The sequence below is a fragment of the Heteronotia binoei genome, chromosome 4 (genome assembly GCF_032191835.1).
Source record: "Heteronotia binoei isolate CCM8104 ecotype False Entrance Well chromosome 4, APGP_CSIRO_Hbin_v1, whole genome shotgun sequence".
Classification (NCBI taxonomy): Eukaryota; Metazoa; Chordata; class Lepidosauria; order Squamata; family Gekkonidae; genus Heteronotia; species Heteronotia binoei.
Genome location: NC_083226.1, coordinates 53,956,480 through 53,983,386, shown reverse-complemented (window position 1 = coordinate 53,983,386; position 26,907 = coordinate 53,956,480). Strand labels below are relative to the sequence as shown.

The following is a 26,907-nucleotide window of genomic DNA, read 5'->3' as shown; positions in this document are numbered from 1 at the left end:
AGCTTTATTCTTCTCTACACTGCCATCCTAAGCACAGTTATACCCTTCTAAATTCATGGAGCTCAGTGGGCTTTGAAGGGTATAAGTCTACTTAGAATGACACTGTAAGTTACTATCCGCAGAGGGATTCATTTTCATTTATTTATTAAATTTATTGATCGATTGAAGCATTTACATGCAACCTTTCTTCATGGTTCAAGGAAGTTTCAGGCAGATTAGCTGTTTTAAATTCTTTTTGTTTCAATCCCTTTGAAGATTTATTAATATAAAAAAATCGTGTGTGACTGAAATAATGTGCAGCCAAAATTATACCCAGCTCCCACAGGGTATGGATGTCACTAGGCTAGGGTTGCCTGGTCATTTTTTGTCCCTATTGGGGGACTTTGGAGGGCATTTCTGGAGTGGGCAGGGATGTCCCCAATATGATGACATCATCAGAAATGACATCATCATATTGGGGACAAGGTCCCTGCATGCTTGCACTCCATGAGCAATTTGCCACTTGAAGGCACACACAATTTGGCACAATTTGCCACTTGAAGGCACACACAAACACACCCCTGATTCTTGCAAAAAGCATTTAAAGGGTCCCTTTAAATGCTTTTGACAAGAAGCTGGGGGGGGGGGCAGGGGTCATGAACTTCGAGTGGTGAATTTCTCACTTTGAGATCATGCATGTGGCTGGTGGCTGCCCGTCTCCCTCCCCTCCAGCAAGATTTAAAGTGCCCTCCAGTTGTTATTGGTAAACCATGTGCTGCCATGAATCAGCTGGAAAGGCCTTTAAATAATGCAAGAGGGGAGGGAGAGGGGTGGCCACTGATGGTCACTTTTGGGACGATGCTTCCTCCACCAGGAGCCTTCAAAATTAGGGAATTCCCCACCCCCACCTGGGGACTGGTATCCCTAAACTAGGCAGAGAGTTCCATCAGGCCGGTATCAAGTGTTTTTCAACTGTTTTGTGCAGTAGATAGTGAAATTTATTTTGCTTTGCAAAGCTTGAGTGTTGTTTTCTAGAATTTTTCACCTTCTAAAAACCTTTCATAAACCTTTTTGTTTCTTATTCTGTTAATTCCCCAAAATTGCATCTTTGGATCAACTGATTCAAGTCAGATTACCTTCTTCTTGGGTCCTTTAACTTAAAGTAAATGTTTCACATATTTTAGAATTAAAAGTTCTTTAGAATATTGCACTATATTACACTCCATTTTTGTTGGCAGCTGAACTCATCAAGAACCTCAGGGATAGCAGTGGTTAGAAATTTATCTCCCTTTGGCTTGCTTCTTTATTACCATTGCCTGCTGCAAGCATGTACAGAGTAAAGGACTGCCATAATTTCCCCAGTTGGCTGCAATACTACTACCGAGTGAAGTTGCATTTTGGCTTCTGAAAAACACACTCAAAACATCTGCCTAATGCCCAATCACCTTCTTCTCCTGTGTTTTCTGATATGTGTCATGAAATTTAAGATCAAAGCAATGCTTTTTGATGTCCCAAATCTTGGCACAGCACCTAGTTCCCTGAAGGCATTGTATAGATAAATGTGTATTTATTTATTTATTTCATCTATTCCCTACTGTTCTCCCCAATGGGAACTCAGAACAACAGACATCATTCTCCAGTCCTCCATTCTATCCTCACTGCAACAACTCACCAGGTTAGGCTGAGAGTGTATGACTGGCCCAGGGTCACTAGCAGACTTCTTTGGCAGAGTGGGAATTCAAACCTGGGTAGTAGTAGATATTTATTTATGGCAAAAGCCAGCATCCTAAACAAAAAAAATATCTATACATATCCATAAGAACTATCTGTAAAAACATGATAAAAGTGTTATGACGTTATTAAAATTGAGAATTATACAGAAATGGCCATTAAGACAAACATACTCTGACATTTTAAGCTACTAATGATTTTCTCATCCTAAAGGCAAACCTGGGTAAATATTAAATGAGGAGGAAATCAGTTTTTGAGCTCAGCTGAGGATAATTCCATTGTTTGGAAGTGAATGCCGAGGTTCCTTTATTTATTTAGAAAACGTATATGCTGCCTCTCTAGAGACTTGTCCCATACTCGTCCCTGATTCTCTGATTCAAGATCCATACCAAAAGTAAATACTGTATTCCAAAGTCTCTTTAAAAGCAATGGGACCTACTTCCAATAAATAAGAATTAGTCTGAAATCTACTCAGATTTGGGTCACATATCAGTTGCTAACATAAACTGGCTCCCTGCCAATGTGTGACCTGGAGCTGGATAGGAATGGTGGTGCTCCTGGGACTTGCACAGTTTTGCAGTTACTCCATGCTGGATCATTGGTTTCATGCCTGAGTTAATCTCCTCAGTGTAACCGACTGGATCCATGATTGCCTTCTCCAAACAGAGTATTAATGGCTTGAGATGTATCTGGACTTTCAAAATGATGTATGATAGGTGACAAACTGGTGCCTGCTGAGGCTTGAGGGAGACCAGAAAGAACATAGCAGCTAGGTGTAAATTAAAAGCAAGTGTCAGGTGTAGACACTTTGAAATGGTTCCAAAATAACAGCTGTCACCATTTCCCCCTGGAGGTTCCTATTAGCATGATGTCAGTTCTCACCAGTTCTTAAATTCTAAATGCTGAACTAACAGCCACACATCCACAAACACTAGGTGTTATTTATTTTTTGTTTATAAATAGGTAAGACATTTTTATCATTAAGGATGGAGATTAGTTGTTCAATTGGAAATGATAAGTTTTTGGATTATTTGAAATTGGAAGTGCTCTGGTTTATTGTACAAGGTTACTAGAAAACGGAGCTCAGGGCACTGTAGATAGTTGTCCTTTTCTTCACCTTATTCTTACAACGACCTCGTGAGGTAAGTTAGGCTGAGTGAGTCTAACTGGCCCAAAGCCAGCCAGTAGCAGAACAGGTCCAATGCTGTCACCACTATATCACACCGGTTCTTTTTATCAAAGAGTATTCACTTTAACCATGTTTGAAGCCCAGATGTCTGCTGGCCACAGCTTTTCATGACTAACAGAAATCTAGAAGGGGCTTTGGTTCTGTGGTAGAGCATCTGCTTGGTATGCAGAATATCCCAGGTTCAATCCCTGGTATCTTTAGTTAAAATATCTGGCAGCGGGTGATGTGAAAGACCTCTGCCTGAGACCTTGAAGAGATGCAGCTTGTTTGAGTAGACAATACTGACTTTTGATGGACCAAGGGTCTGATTCAGTTTCATGTGTTTGTTTCACCCCCTGCTTTTTGCTCACTGCCAAAAGCTGCAGTGAGCGGAAAGCTAGGAGTGAAATGGCTCTCTGCCACTCAGCTGTTTGGTTTAAATTGCTCTGAGTCATTTAACACCCCACTTACTGCTTCCTGCCACTTTTCTCAGGGAGCAGAAAGCAGGGGGTTAAATTTTAAATGTTCGGTTCATATGAACTGGTTCACTTCATGAAACAACCTCCCGGTTCATATGGGTCCATGGCTCAGTTTGTGGTTTAGCCATGAACCACAATCCAAACTGCAAAAATGTAGTTCATGCCCATCCCTACTCTTGTCTCACACAGTGGTCAACCAGTTATTCTGAAGGGGCAGCTACAGGTCATAGAGGCCAAAGCCTTCCCACAATGTTGCCTCTCAGTACAGATTTTCACCGTCTCTAATTGTGACAATTCCCTTTAGTCTCCATACTAATTAGCCACTGACAGTTCTATCCTCCATGAATTCAGAGCTATCTGTGCTTCTGGCCATCACTCCATCCTTTGGTAGTTAATTCCATATTTTAATAACTCATTGGATAATTTAGCATTCCCTTCTGTCGCTCCTAAATCTGTCCTGAAATGATTATTTCATAGTCTGGTGGAATGGGAAGGATGAATGTGGTATTGTTATCCTGGCTTGCAAAATGTATAGAAAGGTCAATTAAGGACACACATTGGTCAATATGTCAAGGAAGGCCTAGAGTTACAATAAAATGGAACATTTAACATTAATAACTTGTCTACAGAATTACATTATGCATGGAGAGATTAGACCTCAAAAATAATAGTACTACTGATATACTGTGCCTACTCAACCAAAAGCCTAAGGTGATCTTGAAATGGAGAAATACAGGAAAGAAGGAAGAAGATAGGCAGCAAAAGGATAAAACATTGCAATAATGGTTGATAGTTGTGTTTTCTAACTGAGACCGATTTTGCACTCACCTTATGCCACTCATGTTCATCTTCTCAGCGTGGCATCCTTGCGATTTTCCACTTAAAAAAACCAGTTAAAAACCAGTTTCTGTTTACTGCACTTAAATACCAATCTTTGCTGCAGTCAGGGCAGATAGTGGGATATCGGAAGGATGTCACGCTGAGAAGACAAATGTGAAAGTGGCATAGGGTGAGTGCGAAATCGGTCATAGTCTTTTGGAACTCTGAGAAGTGGGGGGAAAGGGGTATTATTGCATTGTTTGTATTTGCCCAGGTTTTTTTTGTACTTTCTCTTGTGGTGAATATTACCAAATATAACAGCATTTCAATATATGCAGAGTCTTAGAGTGTTTGGGAGCTGCCACATCATTGTGATCTTGGACATTTCCTGTCTACACCTGGATCTCAGAGCACTTTGCTTTCTTACATAGCTAGATATACTAATAGAAGCAATATAGAGTAATTGTATAACAGACTTTTATTGTGAAGGGAAAGCCTAAACTGAAGGGAAATGGGTGCAATGAGCTCACAAATAAATGGACAATAGCCTTGAAACTTGCCTGGGCAGGCCAAATCCAAACTAATAGTCAAAACAATTGAAAGTATCAGTTGGCTGTAATCAAGTTGGTGAAAATTCAGACTCATGCTGATTGCTAGCAAACCTTCCAGCTCTTGTCCACAGTGGATCACCTAACCAGAAAGAAAATGCCTTTTCCTCTCTTATTCTAAATGAAGTCTTTGTTTGAAAACTAGGGCATTGTGAATGAGTGTAGGTCTTGCAGTCTCCCTTTAAAGCAAGAGGGAAGCTCAGTCTCATTAGATCTCAGAAACTAAGCAGGATCACTACTTGGATGGGAGACTACTAAGATTCCACAGAGAAAGGCAAACCACACCTACTTCTTATTTACCTTGAAAGTCCCTTGCTGGAGTTACCATAAGTCATGTGACTTGATAGCACTTGAAACCCACCCACCTACCCACCCTTTAAAGCTAGAATTTTCAGACAAACCAAAGAGAGTCAGGAACTTTCCGCCTTCATTGAAGATTGGAACAGTTACATGCTTTGAAAACTCCAATTCTTACATATTAGAGTATTTCCAGACAATTTAGGAGAGGCTCTCCTCTCCTGCAGCTGAAACTACAGTGGTACCAGTCATGCCGTATTATCATCCCAGTATTAACCTAGTGCTAATGGGGCTTCTTCATACCCAGCCAAATCATTGATACATCTAGTTCTGGCTCTGACTGTCATTGGCTGTCTAGAATCTCAGGGAAAGAAGGGACTTTTCAAGCTATCTGCTGCCTGAGCAACTGAAAATCCTGGAAATGTTCTGCTTTGCTACTGATCATTAGTCATAAACTACATGGAGGGGGGGGTCACATTGTTTAAAAAACTGTGAAAGATTGCAGTAAAAAGACAAGGGGCAGATACTACATATCAAAAAAATGAGAGGAGGGAGGTGCTAATGTGGCACCAGTACAAGGAGGAAATGATGATATTGCAGGCACCAACCAATAGGTGCTGATGACACAAGAACAAGTAATGTCAGCACAGCATTTTATGTGCAGTCAGGGCCGGTTTTGCCACTAGGCAAACTAGACAATTTCCCGGGGCACCAAATTGAGCACACACACCCCCCATGTGATTTGGTGCTGTTATCAGTGCGGAGGGGGCACCAGAAGATAGCTTTGCCTAGTGTGTCAGATGGTCTAGAGCCAGCCCTGTGTGCAATAGTCACATTATCAGATGTTTAAATCATATACAGCATTCTCAATACAATGACTGAGGAAATACAGTTTTTAGTCACTTTATTTTATTTATAACCTGCCTTTCTCACTGAGATTCAGGTTAGATTGCATGATGTAAAATTAGAAATAATATAAAAAAGTATAAGACGTGTCAAACAATGCAAAAATGAAATCACAAAAGTAGAAAACAATGCAGTAAAATCAGGATTAAAGATTACAATGAACAGGAGAAGCCAGAAGAATGAACATTGTAATCCTGTTCCTTTTGAAACATGTCTTTCTGAGCACATTCTAGTATACTAAAGTCCTGTTTCTTTTATAAAAATGCCCTCTTGAACTATTCTGTATTGCATAGTCTGCAGTATAATAGAATGTGGAAGCCTTCCTGGCTTCTTCAAGCAGGCCATTCTGGAATGAGGGGACCACAACAGAGAATACGTCTATACAGGTATCTATTAATTGTATCCATTGGCAGGATGACATATCCAACAGATTTGCTCAGATAAACAAAACTGTTGCGGAGGAGCAAAGGAGGAGAGGTGATCTTAAAGGTGAGTGTCCAAGTCCATGAAGGCTTTGCATGTGATAACCAGTGCCTTGAATTGAACACAGTGACCATAAGAAACCATTGAAGTGACTGCAGAATATCAGTAATTTGAATAGAATAAACAAAGAGTCCAGTAGTACCTTTAAGAACAACAAAGTTTTATTCAAGGTATAAACTTCCATGTGCTACACACACTTCTTCAGGTACATCTGATCTAACACAAAACAGTTTATACCTTGAATAAAACTTTGTTGGTCTTAAAAGTGCTACTGGACTTTTACTTTATTCTGTTGCTTCAGACCAACACAGCTATCCACTTGGATCTACAATATACATATTCTCCCCAGTTCCCAATAGTAACTAAGTTTTCAAGTTGACTTCAAGGGCAGTCACATGTAGAGAGCATTAGACAGTAGTCTAGCCTTGAGGTCACCATGGCATAGATCCATGTGGCCAGGCTGGCCAAGCCAAGGGAGAGACTTCTTGTGGGCTAAATGAATATGAAAGAAAGTTTTTTTGTGACTAAATTAGCTTGCTTCTCCATCAGTAATGCTGGTTTTAGTGTAATCCCTAGGCTCTGAGGATCAGCTGAACCCCATCAAATGTGAGAAGCACAATGTCCTTCAAGACCTCAGCATTCCATTACTGGGAAGGAGAAGAATGTTATATGGTTTTGTACACAGCAACTGAGTAACTACTGCAAATGTCATGCTTATGGGAAAAATATCTCACCTAGAAAGACACTTACACCCTGTCAATGTAGAAGCAGTGAGAAGATACCATGAAACTGAAAGTAGTCTTGACTTTTTTTTGTCAGCTAGTGAACATTTGTCTAAAGGCAGTGCTGGACCTGTCTGAATTAATTCTGATGCTCTGTAGCCAAGTGCAGTCAGACAGGATGTGTGATAATTACTGGCCCATGGCGCAGAGTGGTAAAGCTGCAGTACTCTCTGCTCATGACCTGAGTTCGATCCCAGCAGAAGCAGGTTTCAGGTAGCTGGCTCAGGTTGACTCAGTCTTCCATCCTTTTGAGGTCAGTAAAATGAGTACCCAGCTTGCTGGGGGGAAAGTGTAGATGACTGGGGAAGGCAATGGCAAACCACCCCGTAAAAAGTCTGCCGTGAAAACGATGTGAAAACATCATCCCAGAGTTGGAAATGACTGGTACTTGCACAGGGGACTACCTTTACTTTTTAGTAGGAAGAAAGTAAGAGCACAATACACTAATTTCTTAAAACTTAATAATAAGAGTAAGGCTAAGACCACATTGAACCACATGAATAGAACTCTGCTCTCTTCACTCTGCAACAAAAAAGAGTGCCACAAAGGTCATTTAACAGCTCCTACCCAGGGATCCACTTTTCTATCCTAAGGGGATTGTTGCTACAGAGGGTGGCACTAAGCTGGATGAGCTAAAGCCAGGAGAATGCAATATTTTCTTGGAAGGTCTCAGTCTAGGCATAAGAACTCACCATTCAACAGTGATGCAAATCACTACCACAGTGTAGTGTGGTACAGACTCCCTGCTGTAATCTATTTCCTGTGTTGTAAGCAGAGCAATAAGCATAGCCATATTGTTGTTGCATAGTCACCTGTTCATTTCAAGGTGATTTGTCCATGGAGAATTTTCAAATGGATGATACCCAAAGACTATAGAAATATTTAAACATTTGAGTTTGTGGGTCAAACTAATGGAAATTAATGCATGGCCACTGACATTATCCAACATACTTGATCTATAATTGCCTGTGACCCATTTGCTACATGCTAATGGCCTGGAACTCATAGTCTAACATTGGAACCCCTTTTTAATGTATTGCACCTCTAGGTTCTACACAACATTTGCTCCATTTTCTCTCTCTCCTTCTTTAGGGAGTTCATTTTACATTCAGAATAAAAAGTCTTTTCATTCAGAGTTCTCTGTTTTCCTTACAATTACTTGCATCTGACCTTTGCTAAAACTTGTAAAATCACAAGGAGATCAGCGTGAAAGAAATCATGTGCTGTCGGAGTACTTATCCAGGAAAACTCACTGAAGTAGAAAGGGGTTTAGTGGGGGGAGATGCAGAGAGAACGAGAGACAGAGAGAGTCATGCCAAACCAAATTGTTGGCAAGACCAGGATTAGAAAACAGACAGAAATCCAAAACAAATTAGCATTGCTGTGTTCAGGGTGCGAACGACCGTAAAGACGCCCAAGAACTTATTCAAGAACCACTCAAGAATACTGCAAAAAAAAAAAGGTACAAAGCAGAGATTCTTTTAAAAATAGCTTTTGCTGTGTTAGTAACTTTCATTTACAACAGAAAGTACAATGCTAATGCCTGAAACAGTCAAATTCAATATTTTTGGATTTAGGATTGATAGCACTTTGGGGATACATCTTCCAAAGTATTTTATAGCACAAAACTACCTGCCAGGACAACCATAGTTAAAAGGCTAGAAAGATTTCCTATTTAATGTCCGTGAAAGTCTGAAGATCTTGTACAAAAATGCAATCCTGATTGTTTCTGTCCAGGAATGTGATGGGAGGGATGGGACAGCAATATCTCAACTATAATGCATGGATTTACAAGCTTTTCAAGAAATGACTTCTCAAGAAAGGGTGCTTCCATTTCTTGTAATTTAAGCACTTTGGTTTCATTGCTTCATATTCATTTTGCTTGCATATGCCTGCTGCTGCCTTTTCTGCACTTCAGATTGTACATTCACTGGGACAGGAACTGCCCTATGTGCTCCCAAGTGCTGACACTAAAAGATTGCTGTTGAGGTTGATGGTAGAGCAACATCAAGGATCACTTGCATTAAGCTGTCCTTCTGAAATTAAGAATAGCTTAAAGCAGATGAGAAGATTTCTTCCCTTTAATGAAGCAGTATCTTATTGGGTCTTCTACATCAGTTTTATTTCTTCCTCATTTCTCTTCTCTCATTTCAACAGTGCCTGAGGAAGACATCGGATTTTTGGATACTGACTCACAAGAAGTAACATAGCACCAGATCTTTATTGTTATAGCATCTGGACTGTTATTATGCAGCTAGTTACACTGTTGCTCCTCACCCTGTTCAGTGAAATTAGTGCACAATTCCCCCGGCAATGTACCACAATTAATGCACTAAGAAGAGGTGAATGCTGTCCTGATCTATCTCCAGTGGTGGTTCCTGGTTCAGACCGCTGTGGCTCATCTTCTGGGAGGGGGCAGTGTGTACAAGTGACAGCGGACTTGCGACCCCATGGGCCACAGTACATGCATGACGGCCGGGATGACCGCGAGCAATGGCCACTTCGCTTCTTCAACCGAACCTGCCGATGCAATGGAAACTACGCTGGGTACAACTGTGGGTCCTGTCAACCTGGTTGGAGTGGACCAGCATGCAACCAACCAACAAACATAGGTAAGGGCAATAAATAGAGGGGGGGAAACGTATCCAAACAATTATGATGTTTATCACAGAACTACTCTTTTTTATTATTTTAAATTCAGCATTGCTAATTATTCATGCAAGCATGTCTCCAACGAAACCTCAAAATGTCATGACATTTCAATTTTCAGAACACCTGGGCATTTACTTGCCAATCAATGAAGTTCAGATGCAGAGTCATCCTAAGTGCCTAGCACCTTGGTTCATTTCATAGAAAAAGAGGTGTTGGAGCTCATTTGCATAACTCATTTGCATATGCCACACATCCCTGACATCACCGGAAGGTGTACTAAATTATATCAGTTCAGCATCTGCCTTAAAATGCTTCTTAAATTATAATTGCTATTATAATACCTTACTCCCATCATACTTTTAAAATTACTTTCTCCTATGTGGCCACAGTGGAATGATGGATTCCATCTGTCTGCTTTATATGTTTTGGTTATTTCCCTTTTTTTGTGGGGAAAATATTAGAAAATTTGTCAAATCTTCAGCAAAATTCTCACAGGGGGTTTGAACAATGGAGTTCAGAAGTGAGTTTGGGGGGTGGGATAAGAAAGCTAGAGCACAATGAAATTTAGAGGTTCTGGAGCTCTGCTCCAGTGAGCTCCTGCCCAAAATGAGGCCTGCCTAGCACTATGTGTATTGACACCTTTTCCCTAAATACTTTTATAGCTACTTTGAATCTCCATAGGAGCAAGAAAATCAAGATTGAAGTGTTACAAATAAATAAGAACCTTTTGGAAATATATGCACTGTAATGGTAGAAGCGGCAACTTGTTGTTGTTTAGTGCATTTGTATGCCACCTCTCCAGGAACGTGCCCAAGATTTTCACTGCTTTGCTTCAGCATGTTAAAGTCCCACCTTCTTTCTTTATTAGCAAACTGTGGAGGGGCACACGTGAAGGTGCAGTATAAAATTGAGAGATTAAAAGTGGAATTGTATGGCTGAGGTAACTGAACCATCTCTAGCAGAGAATCTTCAATGAGAATTCTCATTTGTAGGGTTGACTGAAGCCCATTCCAATCTTAAGAGAAAGGAAGCAAAAGCTGCCAGCTGTTTTAACTGAAACTATGCGTGCACATTGAAATACCCTGTTTTCTATTAATGTTAGTGCTGGATTGACACTACAGTTTTCAAATCTACATCCTGTATGTATGTGGCTATACATATACAAGGAGATATTTACAGGTGAGCTGGGAGGAGATTCAGGATGTTTAAGAAACATGCAGCTCATTTATTTGGTTAGAGGATAACAGATACAGAAAGATATCTTAGTGTCATTGTTGAAGGTATCAATTCAGCATCCTTGTAAGTACCAAGAAAAGGCAACCCAATTTTAGCATTTCTTTGAATAGGCATAGAAAATAACATAGAAATCATAATGGTGTTACTATTTAAATAATAATGATGCTAATATATATATCAATAGTGGATTCACATGTTGAATAATGTATGCAGCTTAGATCAGTGTTTTTTTTAAAAAAAATGAAATGAAGACAGACAAAAAGAAAGATGACTAGAAGGATACCAATCCACTCATAGAAGGAATGTTTACAAAATAAGGAATCTTCAGTGCAGAAAAGAAAAAAATAGTGAAATCTATAAAATCATTAGTAGGTATAAATGTAAAATTGGGTTAGTTTGTTCATCCTTTCACAACACAACATGATAAATGGTGCATGAGCTCCAACATTGGTTCCAAGTTGTTACTCATTTTGATATCTATTATGTACATCATGGGTTTAAACTAAACTTGGATGTCCAAGGCATAACTACACAACGGATTTCTAAATTTATGGATTTACTTTTCATTTCACTAAATTTATGCAGCAAAGATAACCTCTTGAGGCACAGATCTTTATTCTAGCACTATGAGTGGGACAGGCAGCTCAAAAAGCTTGTTTTCACCTCCACAATTACCCCCTACCACCTGTGCAATGGCTGGGAACCATCATTGGCTGGAAGACTCTATCATACAAGCAGAAGGTAACAGTTTCAATGCGCTTATGTGCTAAATGAATTAGTCTGATCCCTTTACTAAGTTTCTAGGCCATATATGGCCTTGTATGTATGCTACCTTTAGTAGAAAATGAATGTAACCTCTTGCACTGCAATCCTTCGCAGACTTACTTAATTTCTGCATCTAAACTGTTCATTAATGAACATCTTCTGTATTTTCTAATTCTGAATGGTATCAGTAATATAGCAATCACTGGTAATGGGGCTCAAATCAAAGATGACATCTTTCCTGTTTGGTTAGGAGAGTCTTATTGTACATTTATAATGGACTGGCCAATAGGAATAGAGGCAGTTGTCTCTATTTCATTTTCTTGGGAGTTTCTTGTTAATATTTTTAAAGGTTAGCGCTTTTAAAGCAGCATTTCCCCCTCTCATTTATTCAGGGCTTTTTTGTAGGGAAAAACCCCAGCAGGAACTCATTTGCATATTGGGCCACACCTCTGATATCACCACTGTTTCACACAGGGCTTTTTGTAGAAAAAGCCCAGCAGGAACTCATTTGCATATTAGACCCCACCATGCCAAGTCAGCTGGCGCTTGCATTCCCATGCATTCCTGCTCAAAAAAAGCCTTGCATTTATTTTATTTAATTGCTTTTTAAATATCATCAAAAATACAAAAAAAAAAAGATAAATGGCAATTCATTGATAAGAATTTAGGACTGAAATCACTTGTGCACTGAAAAGCACCTAGAAATGTGCCTTGTAATTGACCTTCTTACATGGACATGAAGCAATGCAGAAAATTGATGCATGCACAAATTGATTTTCATGCATCAGAAACCATATACTCATGTATTTAAAACTGTCTTTCACATGTGCACTCCAAGAAAGATTATTTGAGCACAGGAACTGGCATATGTGAATCAGGTTCAGAAGTTTCACCACCTTTAAGGTTTTATCACAGATCCTTTCTGCTTTCTATTTTAATTTGCTGTTTTGGGTCTTACATATGTATTTTGTTTTGCTTTTAATTGTTTTTTACGTGTTTTTATTATACTTGATCTTGGGGGTCCTGATTGGGCAGAAACCAAGATATAGATATTGTGAGTAAGAGATTAAATTAATTGGTGGCAGGAATGCACATTTCCAGATTGTGAAGTAGTTGCAACACCTGCAAATAACTTCAGAGACACAGGTCTCATTTGTCTTTGGGACCAAAATATTCAAAATATTTCTATTATTACAACTTCAGTTTAGCTGAGCTAGAGCCCATACAATGATTTGTCACTGCTAATTATTATTAATTTAAATTAAGTTTAGTTATATGTTGGCCACAACTATCCAAAAAAAATCAAAGCTGCAGTGCCCCATGCTATTTGAGCTACTTTAAAAAAATATATTAATGATATATAAATTGACTGGTATTCTTTTGACAAAATGATTGTATTGGCCTCAAATAGATGTTGAGATGTCCAGATGTCAAAGGATTAGGTGGACATGCATGCTTCTATTTGCACTGTGAAGGGACAACTGGGATCATACTGAATGTCCATATTCATAGTCATACCCATGTATGTTGGTGCCATTGCATGTACATTGTCTCAGTGATCCTTGCCTACATTTGTGTCCATTGGTTGAATTGTCAGTGTTTAAAAAAAAACAGTGTAAGAAAACTACATATGCAGAAGATGCCTTTCAGGATCTGCCATGGCATTTCCCCAATAAGCAGAGAATCATGCATGTGTTTGTGTATTGAACAAATGTTCTGTGCATGCCAAACACCTAACTTCAGAAGTTTGAGGTGATTCTTAGATAGGAATATAACTCTAACTTGTAAATATTGATAGCAGTATGGGCAGGTTCCACCAAATGCTATAGAGAGGTGTTCAAATTGTAGTATTCTATAACTTATATTGAAAGTGTATTCTCATGCCCATGCAGTGAAATGGCCACACTGCAAGACTAAGGTAGCACTATGTACTATAGAAGAAAATGAGATGGGAGTATAAATATAATCCAAGGTTTGAGAAATTCATTCCCCCTGTCCTTACTGTAAATATCATAGTTATACTATGTAGGGACAGGGGGGATGCATTTCTCTTTTGGAGAGCTTTTGTTTAATTAACCTAGATATCGTACTTATATTTATATAGTTGCTGTATTTATATTTAGAACAATCTCTCTTTTTTAATCCTTAGTCAGAAGAAACATTTTGGATCTGACTAGAGAAGAAACAAATCGTTATATAAGTGCTCTGCAGCAAGCTAAAAATACAGTACATCCCACTATAATGATAGCCACAAGGAGACGGGAAGAGATTATGGGCCCTGATGGCAATACACCACAATTTGAAAATGTGACCATTTATAACTACTTTGTGTGGTCCCATTATTACTCTGTCAGAAAGACATTCCTTGGACCTGGGCAGCTGAGTTTTGGTGGCATAGACTTCTCTCATGAAGGACCAGCATTTCTTACATGGCACAGATATCATCTACTGCAGCTAGAGAGAGACATTCAGGTGATATTTCTGTTCTACATATCCTGTATTCTCAAATTCAAGAACTTGCAGGTTTCAAAACGTCTCTCCCCGGTCCAGAATACAATTGTAGGACCTGCAGCAACCTGTTAACATCATAGAATGTTAGTTTTTGAATAATATTGAATCTTGCTTGGAATTCATTTTTAAAATATTTGGGATATATAACAGTTTATGGTGGTTCCTAAAGTTCTGTGAAATATATATACTTGGTTTAGGGAAAGTAAAACAAGCCATTCAAGAAACTTCCATTCAAAATCGTCTTTTGCGAGTAGGTCTGGGGAAACTGGTTTTTAAAACTGGTAGAAAGCATTCCTTTGTTCAGGAGTTCTAACTTGTCAAACCAGAAACAAAAATACTGCTAAAGTCACTTTCCTTTCAGTATTCCATCCCTAAAAATCTACTACTGTCTCCCTCCTAATATTTTCATCACCATCCCTTTTTCATCCCAACATTTAATGTTCTCTATGGGTCAATTCACACATGCACACTTTTCTTTGGATAAATGAAGCATCAAGTAATGGGCTGCATAATGAACCATCACAAATGGAACTTTGTTATAACCAGATATAGATAATGAACACAGTTTCCGCAGTGGTATCAGTTATACTGTATGTAATGTACAGAGATATACAGGCATGTGCAAAGGGGATCACAATAGTCAGTCAGTCAGTCACATTTTATTTGTATCCCACCCTCCCCGACCAAGCGGCTCAGGGCAGCTAACAGCATAAAATTCAATACATACATTATATAATAAATAACATTTGAAGACAAATTAAAATCCATAAAATTCTAAAAACATTAATACATTTAGTGCTATTCATCGGCAAGTTTACTTGGCAATTTAGTAGTATCAGCTGGTGAAGGCCATTTGGAACAGGATGGTTTTGCAGGCCCTGCGGAATTGTTCAATGTCCCGCAGGGCCCGCATTTCCTCTGGGAGTTGATTCCACAGCTGTGGGGCCAAAACTGAGAAGGTCCGAGTACGGGTACTCTGGAGTCTTACCTCCTTTGGGCCAGGGATAGTCAGCAGGTTCTTCCCTGCTGACCTCAGTGCTCTCTGGGGTTCATACGGGGAGAGGCAGTCCCTAAGGTAGGCAGGTCCTCGGCCATATAGGGCTTTAAAGGTAATAACCAGCACTTTGTAGCGAATCCGGTATACAACTGGCAGCCAGTGCAGTTCACGCAGCCCCGGCTGTATGTGCTCCCGCTTTGGGAGCCCCAGCAACAGTCTGGCAGCCGCGTTCTGCACTAGCTGCAGCTTCTGGGTTCGGCACAAAGGCAGCCCCATGTAGAGGGCATTACAGTAATCCAGTCTCGAGGTGACCGTTGCGTGGATCACTGTTGCCAGGTCCCGACGCTCCAGGAAGGGGGCCAACTGCCTTGCCCGCCTCAGATGAAAAAAGGCTAACTTGGCAGCGGCTGCTATCTGGGCCTCCATTGATAATGAAGGCTCCAGTAGAACTCCCAGGCTTCTAACCCGGTGCGCCGCTTTCAGCGGCACCCCATCAAAGACCGGAAGAGATATATCCCCTCCTAGAGTGCCCCAACCCAGGCAAAGGACCTCTGTCTTCGCCGGATTCAATTTCAGCCCGCTCAGCCTTAACAATACAGTTAAAGTAGCCCTGTGTATGTTCCACACACACACACACACACCTTTTTATCATCAAGTTATGGTGACCCTATAGGGTTTTCAAGGCAAGAGATATTCAGAAATGTTTTGCCACTGCCCATCTCTGTATTGCAACCTTGGTATTTCTTGGAGAACCTCATTCAAATACTAGCCAGGGCTGACCCTCTTAGCTTGTATGATATGACAAGATGGGGCTAGCCTGGGCTATTTGGGTCAGGGCCTTGTGCATGTAGCTGATCAGATTGAAGGGCAAAACTTAGCAGGTCAAAGGGCACATTTCCATAAGGCCATGGACCAGATGTTTCGTCTTCTGTTTTCTATGCATTTTTTAAAAAAATTCTCCTTCCCTCATATTCACAAGATGTTGCTGGTTTTCTCCAAATATTCAGTCCTCATAACTTTTAATGAGTGAGCTGCCCATTTGGACAGGCAGGAGGTTCCCGGAAGGATAGTACATACCATGTGGAGGGCAGGCCTCCTGCTATAGTGGGAGACCTCCTGACATTGCCCCCCCCATTCTGTACTGCTGCTTTGCAGGCTGGCAGTGCAGAAATTGGGGGGGGGGGGGAGGTCTCAGTGGCATAACATTCATGTGTGACATAACTTTCTGTGGAAAATAAGAAAAACCAGTTTAAAAAGGGATTTACTTCTAATTCAGAGCTTCCAAAAGGAGGGAGTATCTCTCTATATCTTCAAAAAAAAAAAAAGGTTTCTCAACAACTTAGTGTTAGAAGGCACAGCATAAACATGCAAAATCCCCTTGCAAAGCAACACAAAATGGATATTCCATCTCTTTGATGAGGCTCCTATTGACAGAAACAGACTCCAGGTACATGTATGAACTGTGCCACACCTGTTCTGCTCTTCTCCTCTCTGTTCTGCTAGTGGCCATTAAAGCAAAGCAGGCAAAGTCTGAAGCAATGGGTGACCTGCCCACCAATTCTTCTATAGCCTGGGGAAGCCAGCCACTCAGCTTTGGTCTGACTTGCCTTCAGTGCTCCAGGAGGAAGCTAAGTGTGATCAGTCATAGACTGTACTGCAACAAGCAGTGAACAAGCCAGCAGTTCCTCCCACCTAGATACTGCCCCTCCACACCACTGGCCTAATTCCCAATTAAGCAGTCTGTCCACACCTCTTGTATGAACCATCTATGGTTGCTAGGTCCCCCTGGACACCAGCTGGTGATGGGGAGCAAGGTTGGATAGTTGGGTGGAGCCTGGGGAGGATAGGGACCTCAGTGGGGTATAGTACCAAAGAGTCCACCCTCCAAAACATCTATTTTCTCCAGGAGAACTGATCTCTGTTGTCTGCAGATGAGCTGTTATTCCAGGGGATCCCAGGTCCTCCCTGGAGGCTGGCATCCCTAGAACTATCCTTCCATAGGTTTTTTAAGTCAGTGAGAATTCAGCAGTACTCCTCTATGAAGCAACCAGCATCATGAGACACCCCTTCCAAGTATAAGACTAGCAAACTAAGTGGACAAGGCAGATGATGTGGTTTCTTCTTGGCAAAGCATCTGGGGAAAGCACCATCTCATTGATTCCTCATTCAAACCAAGGCAAGAGAACAAGCTGCAGACAAGAGCTGTAGTGTGATAAGATGAATTGATTAGATAGACCTATTTCCACCACAGTGAAGTTCACCATTAACCCCTGTATTCTCTCCATCAGGACATGCTACAGGATCCCTTTTTTGCACTTCCCTATTGGAACTTTGCAACTGGTAGAAACACCTGTGACATCTGTACAGATGACCTGATGGGAGCTAGAAGCAACTTTGATCCCTCTCTTATAAGCCAAAATTCTATCTTCTCACAATGGCGAGTTTTATGTGACAATCTTGAAGACTATGATACTTTGGGAACTGTTTGCAACAGTAAGCTGAGATTCTTTGCCTATATTTGGTTGTTGCCTCCCTCTCCTGAATGGTTAATTTAACACATTCCAAGACATTACATTTTCTGCTTGGCTGTGATACAAAATCTCCTGTCTTTAATCCTTATCTTAGACATTCTGCCCTCCAGTTGCTAGAAAAATAAGTAATACTTTACTTTCAGATCTTGGGGGATTTAAACTGGGAAAATGATATGTGTGCCTATTTCTTTGGCTGTTCGTGAGGGCTTTTTTTCCAACTATATGATCATGGTTATTCTCCATCTTATCAAGTTTGAACTCCAGTCTTAAATCTAAAGTTGATTTAAAAAAAAAAGTGAACAAATGTAGCTCTTTTCTGCTTGTTTCCAGCGAGAGTTTCTTCACAGCAGTTGCCAAACTATATCCCTCCCGTTTACTTTCTTTGTGTGTCAAATATTGTACTTTTACCACTGAAAAGACACTTGCCAGAAGATGCTTCCAGAAGACAAAAGAAAACTTAGTAGTTTAAAAAAACAACCTAATGCTATATATAATGCTATTCACCACCCTGCAGTGGTGAATATATATTAACCAGTTTCTATGAAATGTCCTTTGAACTTCAGCAATACCCTCCCTCCATCCCCTGCCACTGCTATGCCCCCCCTGCAAATTTTTAATCACACTTCATAACCAAGTCCAGAAAAGCCTGAAACTGACAAGCTTTATTAGTTTCAACTGGGTACTGGAGTATTCTTGCAGACCAGGAGGAGGGTGTCACTTTTGCTGATACTTTTAACATTATGTGCATTTCTGGTAGAAATTACTAAACTCTGTCCCCAGCTCAGTTTTGAATTTGGAAAAGGTCCATGAAACTGACAAGGCTTGTCAGTTTGATCAGGGTCTTCCCACTAGCAGCTAGAGAATGTTTAAAAAATGGCAGCAGGTGAAATGACATACAGAGAGCTATCAGGTTTATTCAATGGGGCTTACTTCCAGGAAAGTGTTTTTCGGATTGCACTGATAGTCACCAACACCATCTTCAATCACTTCTCTGTCCCAGGTGAGCCACCTGGGAAGTAATAAATGTCTTAAGAGGGTAAAGGGACATGGTAATAAGGAAAACACAGGGATGCAATGGCATGGTGTGATCAGGATGTTCAGGAATACATGAGTGAGCAGATAGAATCTATGCTGGAGCAAATTACCTAGTGTGGTCTCATCTGGAATATCATGCATTATTGTGTATTAGAATACTTTAAACGTATGCAATAACAATAATTTGGAACTGCCTTCAACTAGACCCAAACATTGCCTATTTTCTGTAAGCCTGGTCTACCACTGTAGTTATAGGTTTAATGATCATCTTAGAAATGTCTAGAACTTCACCTTCTTCCCCCACCCCTCTTTCCTACACCAGGCACAGAAAGTGGTCCAATTCGACGAAATCCTGCTGGAAATGTTGCCCGCCCAATGGTGCAGCGCCTTCCTGAACCACAGGATGTTGCTCTTTGCTTAGAAGTCGGATTATTTGACACACCTCCATTCTATTCGAATTCAACAGACAGTTTTCGTAACACATTGGAAGGCAAGTAATTGTCAGGCAAATGGCCCTAGAGAAGAATGGGAGAGGGGATGAAATCTGCCACATTTATCACATACTGAGTGAAACAGGACAAATTGGGGGGGGGGGGGGGGGTAGTAGCGAATCACACAGAGAATCTCTCTTTTTCTTTTAATCCCATCACTATGTGGTGAATTGCATGTGTCTTTGGAATACCTTCATTCTAATCATAAAGCTTTCCCAAATGGAAATGAAGTGACATTCTTTCGTTTTGTTTTTTTTTTAAAAGAGTAATATGTGAAAAAATGTAAACCAATTTATATCACATACCTTCTCAATTAATTCCAAGCAAAAAAATCAAGGCAAAGAAAGTGTCATCTTCTCAGTATTTCAAAATACTAATTTCCATTAGGGAAATGTTCCTTTATAGCAGGGGTGCTAAACATGCAGCTGGAGGGGGTGGCGAATGTGGCCCATGCAGGGCTCAAATCTGTCCTCCAAGCAACTTGCTTCTTCTGCTTCCTTTTCCATGGTGGCAGCTGCCGTCACACCATAGCTCGCTTTCTTCCCAGCTTCCTCAGTGACGCTTTGCTTTCTGCTTTCTACCTCTTGCATCCCTCTCCTCTCCCTCTCTCTCTCTTCCTCACACACACACACAATGACACACAGAGAGCTCCCTGGCTGCTTCCTGCTTTGTGCGAAAGAAATAAAAAGATAAGCCTTCCTCTCTCTCGCACACATGCACACACAGAGAGAGCTTCTGCTTCCTTCTCCAGGGCTGCTCTTCCTCTTTTGGAGTGGAAGGGAGGGGGAGGAAAGAGAGAGAGAGAAAACAAAGTTGGAGTCTCATCACAGCTGTAAGACCAACAATGTTTTACTCCAGGTATAAGCTTTTCCATGCAAACACACTTCTTGGGAGGGTGGGTGAGAGGGTGGCTGGATTCCTCTGACAAGTATAAAGTACATTGAGGAAATTACTTTGGGTAATTCTGAAAAGTTGGGTTAAAAAAAGATTGGATTTCTCTGTTCCTATCTGGCTTTATTATCTTTCAAAAAGACCCTGGTTAGGAATTAGAACTCTTAGATTGGTCCTTATATCTTGGAGAGCGGAGTGCTTTCAGATGCCAAATGATAACAGCACACATTGGTAATGAGACAGGAAAACTAGCTCTCAGTTCAGTCCTGGAGGATGCATTGTCTTGAGCTTCATTATCAGTTGCAATTCAGCAGTCTCTCTTTCTAATCTCTTTGACATTTCTTTATAAGAGCATTGCTCCTTTTAGGTCAGTAACTGAATGTTAGACTTATGTCCACTTATTCTTTGCATCCTCCTGGAATGAATCCTCCTGGATGGAATTGAGACCTAAGTTTTCTGTCTCATTACCAATGCTGATATCTCCACACCTACTACCTCTCTGTACATCACACATAATCCAATCAAGACTGTTATTGTCATTCACTTGCTATGACCATTTGACATCTGCAGTCACCTTTATAAAGTTTATATCTCTGGTACATCATGTTACATTTTATAGCACCTATGGCTCAGTCCAACAAAGTGACATTTGTGTCAGATCCAGCCCTCATAACAAATGAGTTCAACACCTCTACTTCATAGCATATCACACTTTTCATATTGAAATTCTGATTTGCTGCAAAAAAATAATAAAAAATTGCATGGTTAGCAACATTTCTGGGTTCAGCTGCAAATATTATCCCCCTCAGAAAAGTTGTACATTGTCAACATTTTTTGCTAGCTCTTCACTTTATACAGCAAACCAGACTGCTACAAGTACACTGATAGCTTCCAAAATATGGTCATAAAGTGCTGAGACTATACCTACATTATGTCAATGTACCCATCTGTGAACCCTGAATGCATTCACTTGGATCTGTTAAATATTATCAGTATATTGAGCATGCTTATCATGGCTGCTACAGGAAACGCTGGCATACATAAGCATCAATCATCCTTGCTGCACAGTGTCTGACATGCTGGCAGCGGGGTGGGGTGGGTGGGTGGGGCGGGGGGAGTGTCATTTCTTTTTTGTTTCAGTTTTTGTCCAAACTGAAATAGGCAAGCTATTTTCTCTCAGAGCTAAGTCAGAGCACAACTGTAAGATAAACAAATATTAAAACACTATACTCTTATTTATACTATATCACACAATTGGCTATAATACAGTTGGGATATGTTTACAATCCCTGATATTAACAAGATGTGTGTTACAATTGCTGCCATTTACTTAAGAATACTGTACAGTTTTAATGTTCACTCAGTTTAATCTGGCAGTGCCAAAGTTGGCAAAAATGAAATTTTCAAGTATTCAGATTTTCTCATTTACAATTTTAGTCCCAGTTTTGCAGGAGGAACTTTTACAAAGCTGCATTAACAAAACAAGGAAAAAACCCAACATGTGCCCTGAAGCATCATCATTTTAATGTTGCCAGTGAACAAGATGACAGAGATATGAGAGAGGCACAAGAGGAAGAGAAAAGGGAGACCTACCAAGGGATGAAATACTATTTCATCTACTTGAGATTGGCTACAGTTAGGTTACAACTGAAGTCAGGACAAAAGGCTTACACCATAGCCTTCATGGAAAAGGTCCTCTTTGCTAAATGAACTGAAGGAAAAACAAAATGGAGAGCTTCTCACATGTTTAGGAGGGAGTAGCAGGCATAAAAAACAGCAAGATCAAAGGGCAGAGACATTCAAGGATCATGAGTTTTGATCAGATGAAGATGATGTTGTTTGGGCTCCATGCTTTTCCATAAGGATATATGGAAAATAATTTTGTATGGCTTAGTGAAATATACAACCACTGGGGATTTAATGTTCAGTTCCTACTATGTCAAACATTTTGGCCTCACTTGATAAAGTAGCCAAGGAAGTTGCTTGTTTTTGTAACAGTCTTCTAAACATCTGAAGACTATGGTGCTTTTCACATTGGCAGGATGCTCCAAGGTGACTCCTGGAATTTTATTTTATGTTGAAAAAATATCAGGAATACATGTTATGGTGCTGGAGAACCAGCACAAGGAAATGTACCTTTCTAAAACCAGCCCACCAACAGCCAAGCCTCAGATTCAGTGGGAGCTCACAGGAACACAGCTCCTGAACCTTTCTGAGAGTTCCACCTCCCCCTTCTGAGAGTTCCACCTCTTTGTCCATTGAATAGTATGTGCAGTTGCATAACAATCCCTGGATGAGCTCCACCACCTATTTTTCTACAAAATGACCCCTGTGAACAGCCATTCAGGAAAAGACATGTGGGGACTTGAAGAGACATCTTGCCTGTTGTTAAGGCATTTGGGGACATCTTGACATAAACAATACCCAAAATGCTGCTCCTGAGAGAAGGAGGATCCCCAAGAATAGCTGAGGGAGGAATCAAAGGTCTCCTGTAAGAAGGAGGAATTGGCAAAAATCATCACACACACCTCAAATGCACACATATACACAGAAATTCTAGGTGGGATCCAAGCCTGTATTCAGCTTTGAATTGGTGCTTTTGTGTAAGTTTCTCACTGTTATTTCAAACCTATGTGTCTTGTTTCTGGTGTACAGGATACAGCGAACCTTCAGGAAAATATGATCCAGCAGTGCGGAGTCTTCACAATCTGGCCCATCTCTTTCTGAATGGCACTGGAGGGCAAACCCATTTGTCCCCAAATGACCCCATTTTTGTCCTCCTGCACACATTCACTGATGCTCTCTTTGATGAATGGCTGAGGAGACACAACTCTGGTGAGCTGGTTTCTGCTTGTGTTATTCTACCACATCCCAGCAAGGGGTGTTACCCATTATGACATATGTACCCGATTCCCCTCCAATTGTGCTTGAGAGAAATTATCCAAGCTCCCATCTCTGTCTGCACCAAGGAATGTTATGATCCTGTTGAAATAGTAAGGCCTTTCAGTTAAGATTCAGGGTCACACATTGAATTCGTCTTCTCAAGTCTTTGGAAGCAAGAATAGAATGCAGCTAAAGGAGGAGTTATTGTATCTGTTGTTGATGCTGAGTAAGTAACAGAAAGGGATCACAAGACTAAGGGGTGTTAACCACGTCATCGGATCATAGCAAGATAAAAACATATGCAATCTCTGTTCCCTTTTCATAACTTCAGAAATGTAGACAAGGCCCGGTTTTTCTTGATCCATCAAAAAAAAAGGCAAAACAACACAGAATTGCTACATCTTTGAAGGCAGCCCCAAAAAGGATACAGCCATGGATTTTTAGAGCCATGCAGGTGCCAGTTTTGGCAGGTCCCAAGAGTTGTTTGTTATTGCAAGAAAATCACATAAGTCCATGTCATGATCCCCTAACAAACACAAAACAAAAGCAGATGGTGTGGCAGGAGGCAGCCAGTCTCTTTGTGGATCTGGGCTAATGCAGATTTAAAAAATGGAGTGGGAAAGACACATAAGCTTCAGAGCACACTTGAAGAATGTGGTATTCTGTATTCTGGGGAATTTGAGGATCTTTAGAAGATGATCTGGGGTTCCTTGGTAAGAAGAACAGCAATGGTAGCAAGTAAAAATCAGCCTGCCTTTAGTGAACTTCTCCTGCAATGAAAAGCAGTAGAGCAGTGGTCAGCATGGATGTGCATTTATTTTTCATGGGGCAACATGGAAATTATTCTTTGTAAGAATTAATTCCTCGCTGCTTATCGCTGAAGGCTCAGAGTCTGAGGATCTGGGACACATGTTTAATATATTCTTATGTATGGCAACTTCTTAAAATTGAATTAATTTTCTTTTTTACCCAATTAGACATCTCCATCTACCCCCTAGAGAATGCCCCCATTGGACACAACAGACGATACAACATGGTCCCGTTTTGGCCCCCTGTGACCAACGATGAGATGTTTGTTACAGCACCTGAAAATCTGGGCTACAATTATGAAGTTCAGTGGCCAAGTAAGTTACTCAACTTTATTTTTAAATGGAACCCCTCAAAATGCTGGTTTTTTGTTCTATGGCTCCTTTTGGGGCTCCCATGTGCTGAAAACAGAAGGGAAAATGCTAATTTTCAGCATCAAAATATGAAAAGGGCAATCCTTAAATTTAAGTGATGAAAAATATGTGATCACACAGGCAAAAAACAAAGGGCAGTCCCTCCACTTAGTGCAAAAGTATAGCCCATGATGATGTGGGCTCAGTGCTTTTATTGTCTGTCTTGTGATTGGTAACCCTGTGCTTTGACTTATGGCCCCAGGTATCTATAAGGCCTTTCTAAAGAAGGTCAGCAAAGAATATGTTACCTGAGCTTCCTGAGGACAACTGAGGAAAATTGAACATTTCCTTGTTCCAGCATACAGAGAAAACCATTCAGGTTGCATTAGGCAAATGCTTCTACTCAAAGTTACATTATTACTTATTTAGTATGTATTACATTCAATTTTAAACCACCCTCCCCAGAAGGCAAGGTCAGCTCGCCCATGAGGCAAACTAGGCACTTGCCTAGGGCCCTAGGAGGCTGGGGGTGACAAATTGGGTTCCCTCCTCCCAGTACCCCAGGCAAGTGCCTAGTTTGCCTGCCTCCCCAGCCCACTGGCTGCCACCACCACCTGCCCTCTCATTTCCCTTCCCTTTGCATACCGCTTCCCAGTGCAATCAGAGTGTGCCGCACCTGAGCCCTGCTGGTTGCAATGCAGCATGCATCTTATCTTTCAAAGAACGCACTGGAGGAGGCTTAGCTCCCCCTCCTTCCGGAGAGGGGAGAAGCCTCCAGCACGTTCTTTGAAAGATAAAGATACATGCTGTGTTGTGGCTGGTACAGCCCAGGCATGGAGCGCTCTGATCACTCAGGGGGGGAGGTGACGGGAAGGGGAGAAGAGAGGGAAGAGGCATGTGGGCAGTCACCGCACAGAGGCGTGGTGCGCTCAGGGGAGTGCAACGGAGTGTGAAGCTGCATTTCAGTGCGGCAGGGGGGCAGTGGCAGGGGGCGGCGGCAGGGTGGTGTATAACACAGTATCACATAATCAAAAACAGGGGGACCCAATAAAAACACAGCAGCAGGTAAGCATTTCTAAATGTCTCAGGCAAGCATTGGGTGAGGGGGGGGGGGCAGAAAGTGCCAGGAAGACACCACAACACAATTCTAAGAAAGACTAGTCAAACTATCATTGTGGAACTCAGGTATCTTAATAACTCCAATCAATGGGAGACTGAACTGACTAGAACTTCAAGTCTTTCATAATCTCTAATACAATATATTCAGGGGAATGCAGCCTCTTATCTCCTGTAACCACCTCTGCCCCTGTTTTCTGCTTCATCCTAGCTCGGACTCTCCAAGTCACCGAAGTCATAACTATTGCCATTGTCACTGCACTGATTCTGGTTGCAATTATTTTTGCTGGTGCCACATGTATCGTTCATGCCCGGAGAAACAAGGATGAACTGCATCAGCCTCTTCTCACCGCCCAGTACCAGACTTATTCAGATGATTATGACAGCATACCAACCCCAAGCCAATCAGTGGTATGAAGGGTCAGCTGACTGACCGGCATCTGCGGTGCTGCTCTTTTTGCAGAAACTCTTCTGCTTTACAATGAAGAATGCTAAGAGTAATAAGAAGACCTCTTGTTAGAATTCTTTCTCTTATCACCAAGGAACTCTCCATTCATGTACATGATGTGCTTTCACCTGCTTCACTGCTTAGCTATTTATCCATAGTATAAAGAAAATGTCCTGAACATATCAGAGTGTTGGGAGGTCATTTTTAATGGTTAATTATTAAGTGCAGCATTTCCTGTTCAGTTTTCTTTTCCAGTTTTTATCTAGATTTATGGAAATATTAGGGTTTAATCAAAAAGTGTCTTTTGGGGTGAAATCTCCAAGTAACTGATTGTAAGAATTATTGCCTTCACTCACCATCATTTTTGCCCTTGATGGGCTGAGCCCATGTCACCAATCTAGCAAGTACTGCTTTAAGTTTACATTGACTTTGGTTGCTTCCAGTGGAATCAGCTGTTTGCCAGATTCAACTGGATATGTAGCACTGTACTGAAATCTAAGAACACAAAAGAATTCCTAACCTGAAAAAATAGCACCAAAGCAGCAGACAGAATAGCAAGAAGCATTTCAAAAAAGTGTTTCCCACAACAGACTACAGCAAGCTATTCAAACACAAACAGGGCCATTAGTCCCTGATATTTCTCCCCTTCTTTTATGTTGTTTGGAGTTTTTTGTACCAGACATCTAGCCCATGAAGACTTCTTGAAAATGCATTGGTTTGTGATATTTTTGCTGCTCCTGATAAAAAGGTATTATTGTACTACTACTTTTTAAAAGATGGTCATTTGAATATTTAAGGGGGTTAACATAAATACTTCTGCCTGCCCCCAAAGTACAGCTTTCAACTTGAAAATCAAAATGGGTGGCTATTCAATGGTGCCATAGCAAAGATGCCACCCTTCCCAAGCACACAAGTTCTCTTTGACATTCAGTGTTTAAG

General features: G+C 40.9%; 1 protein-coding gene across 1 annotated transcript; it reads left to right on the top strand.

Moving 5' to 3' along the window:
• The first annotated feature begins 9,446 nt into the window (after positions 1-9,446).
• Positions 9,447-26,161, top strand: TYRP1 (tyrosinase related protein 1). Its single transcript, XM_060237316.1, has 7 exons — positions 9,447-9,864; positions 14,055-14,377; positions 17,702-17,906; positions 19,302-19,469; positions 23,017-23,196; positions 24,222-24,368; positions 25,732-26,161. The coding sequence occupies exons 1-7, from the start codon at positions 9,501-9,503 to the stop codon at positions 25,935-25,937; spliced, it is 1,593 nt and encodes a 530-aa protein (XP_060093299.1). The 5' UTR covers positions 9,447-9,500; the 3' UTR covers positions 25,938-26,161.
• Positions 26,162-26,907: the final 746 nt, after the last annotated feature.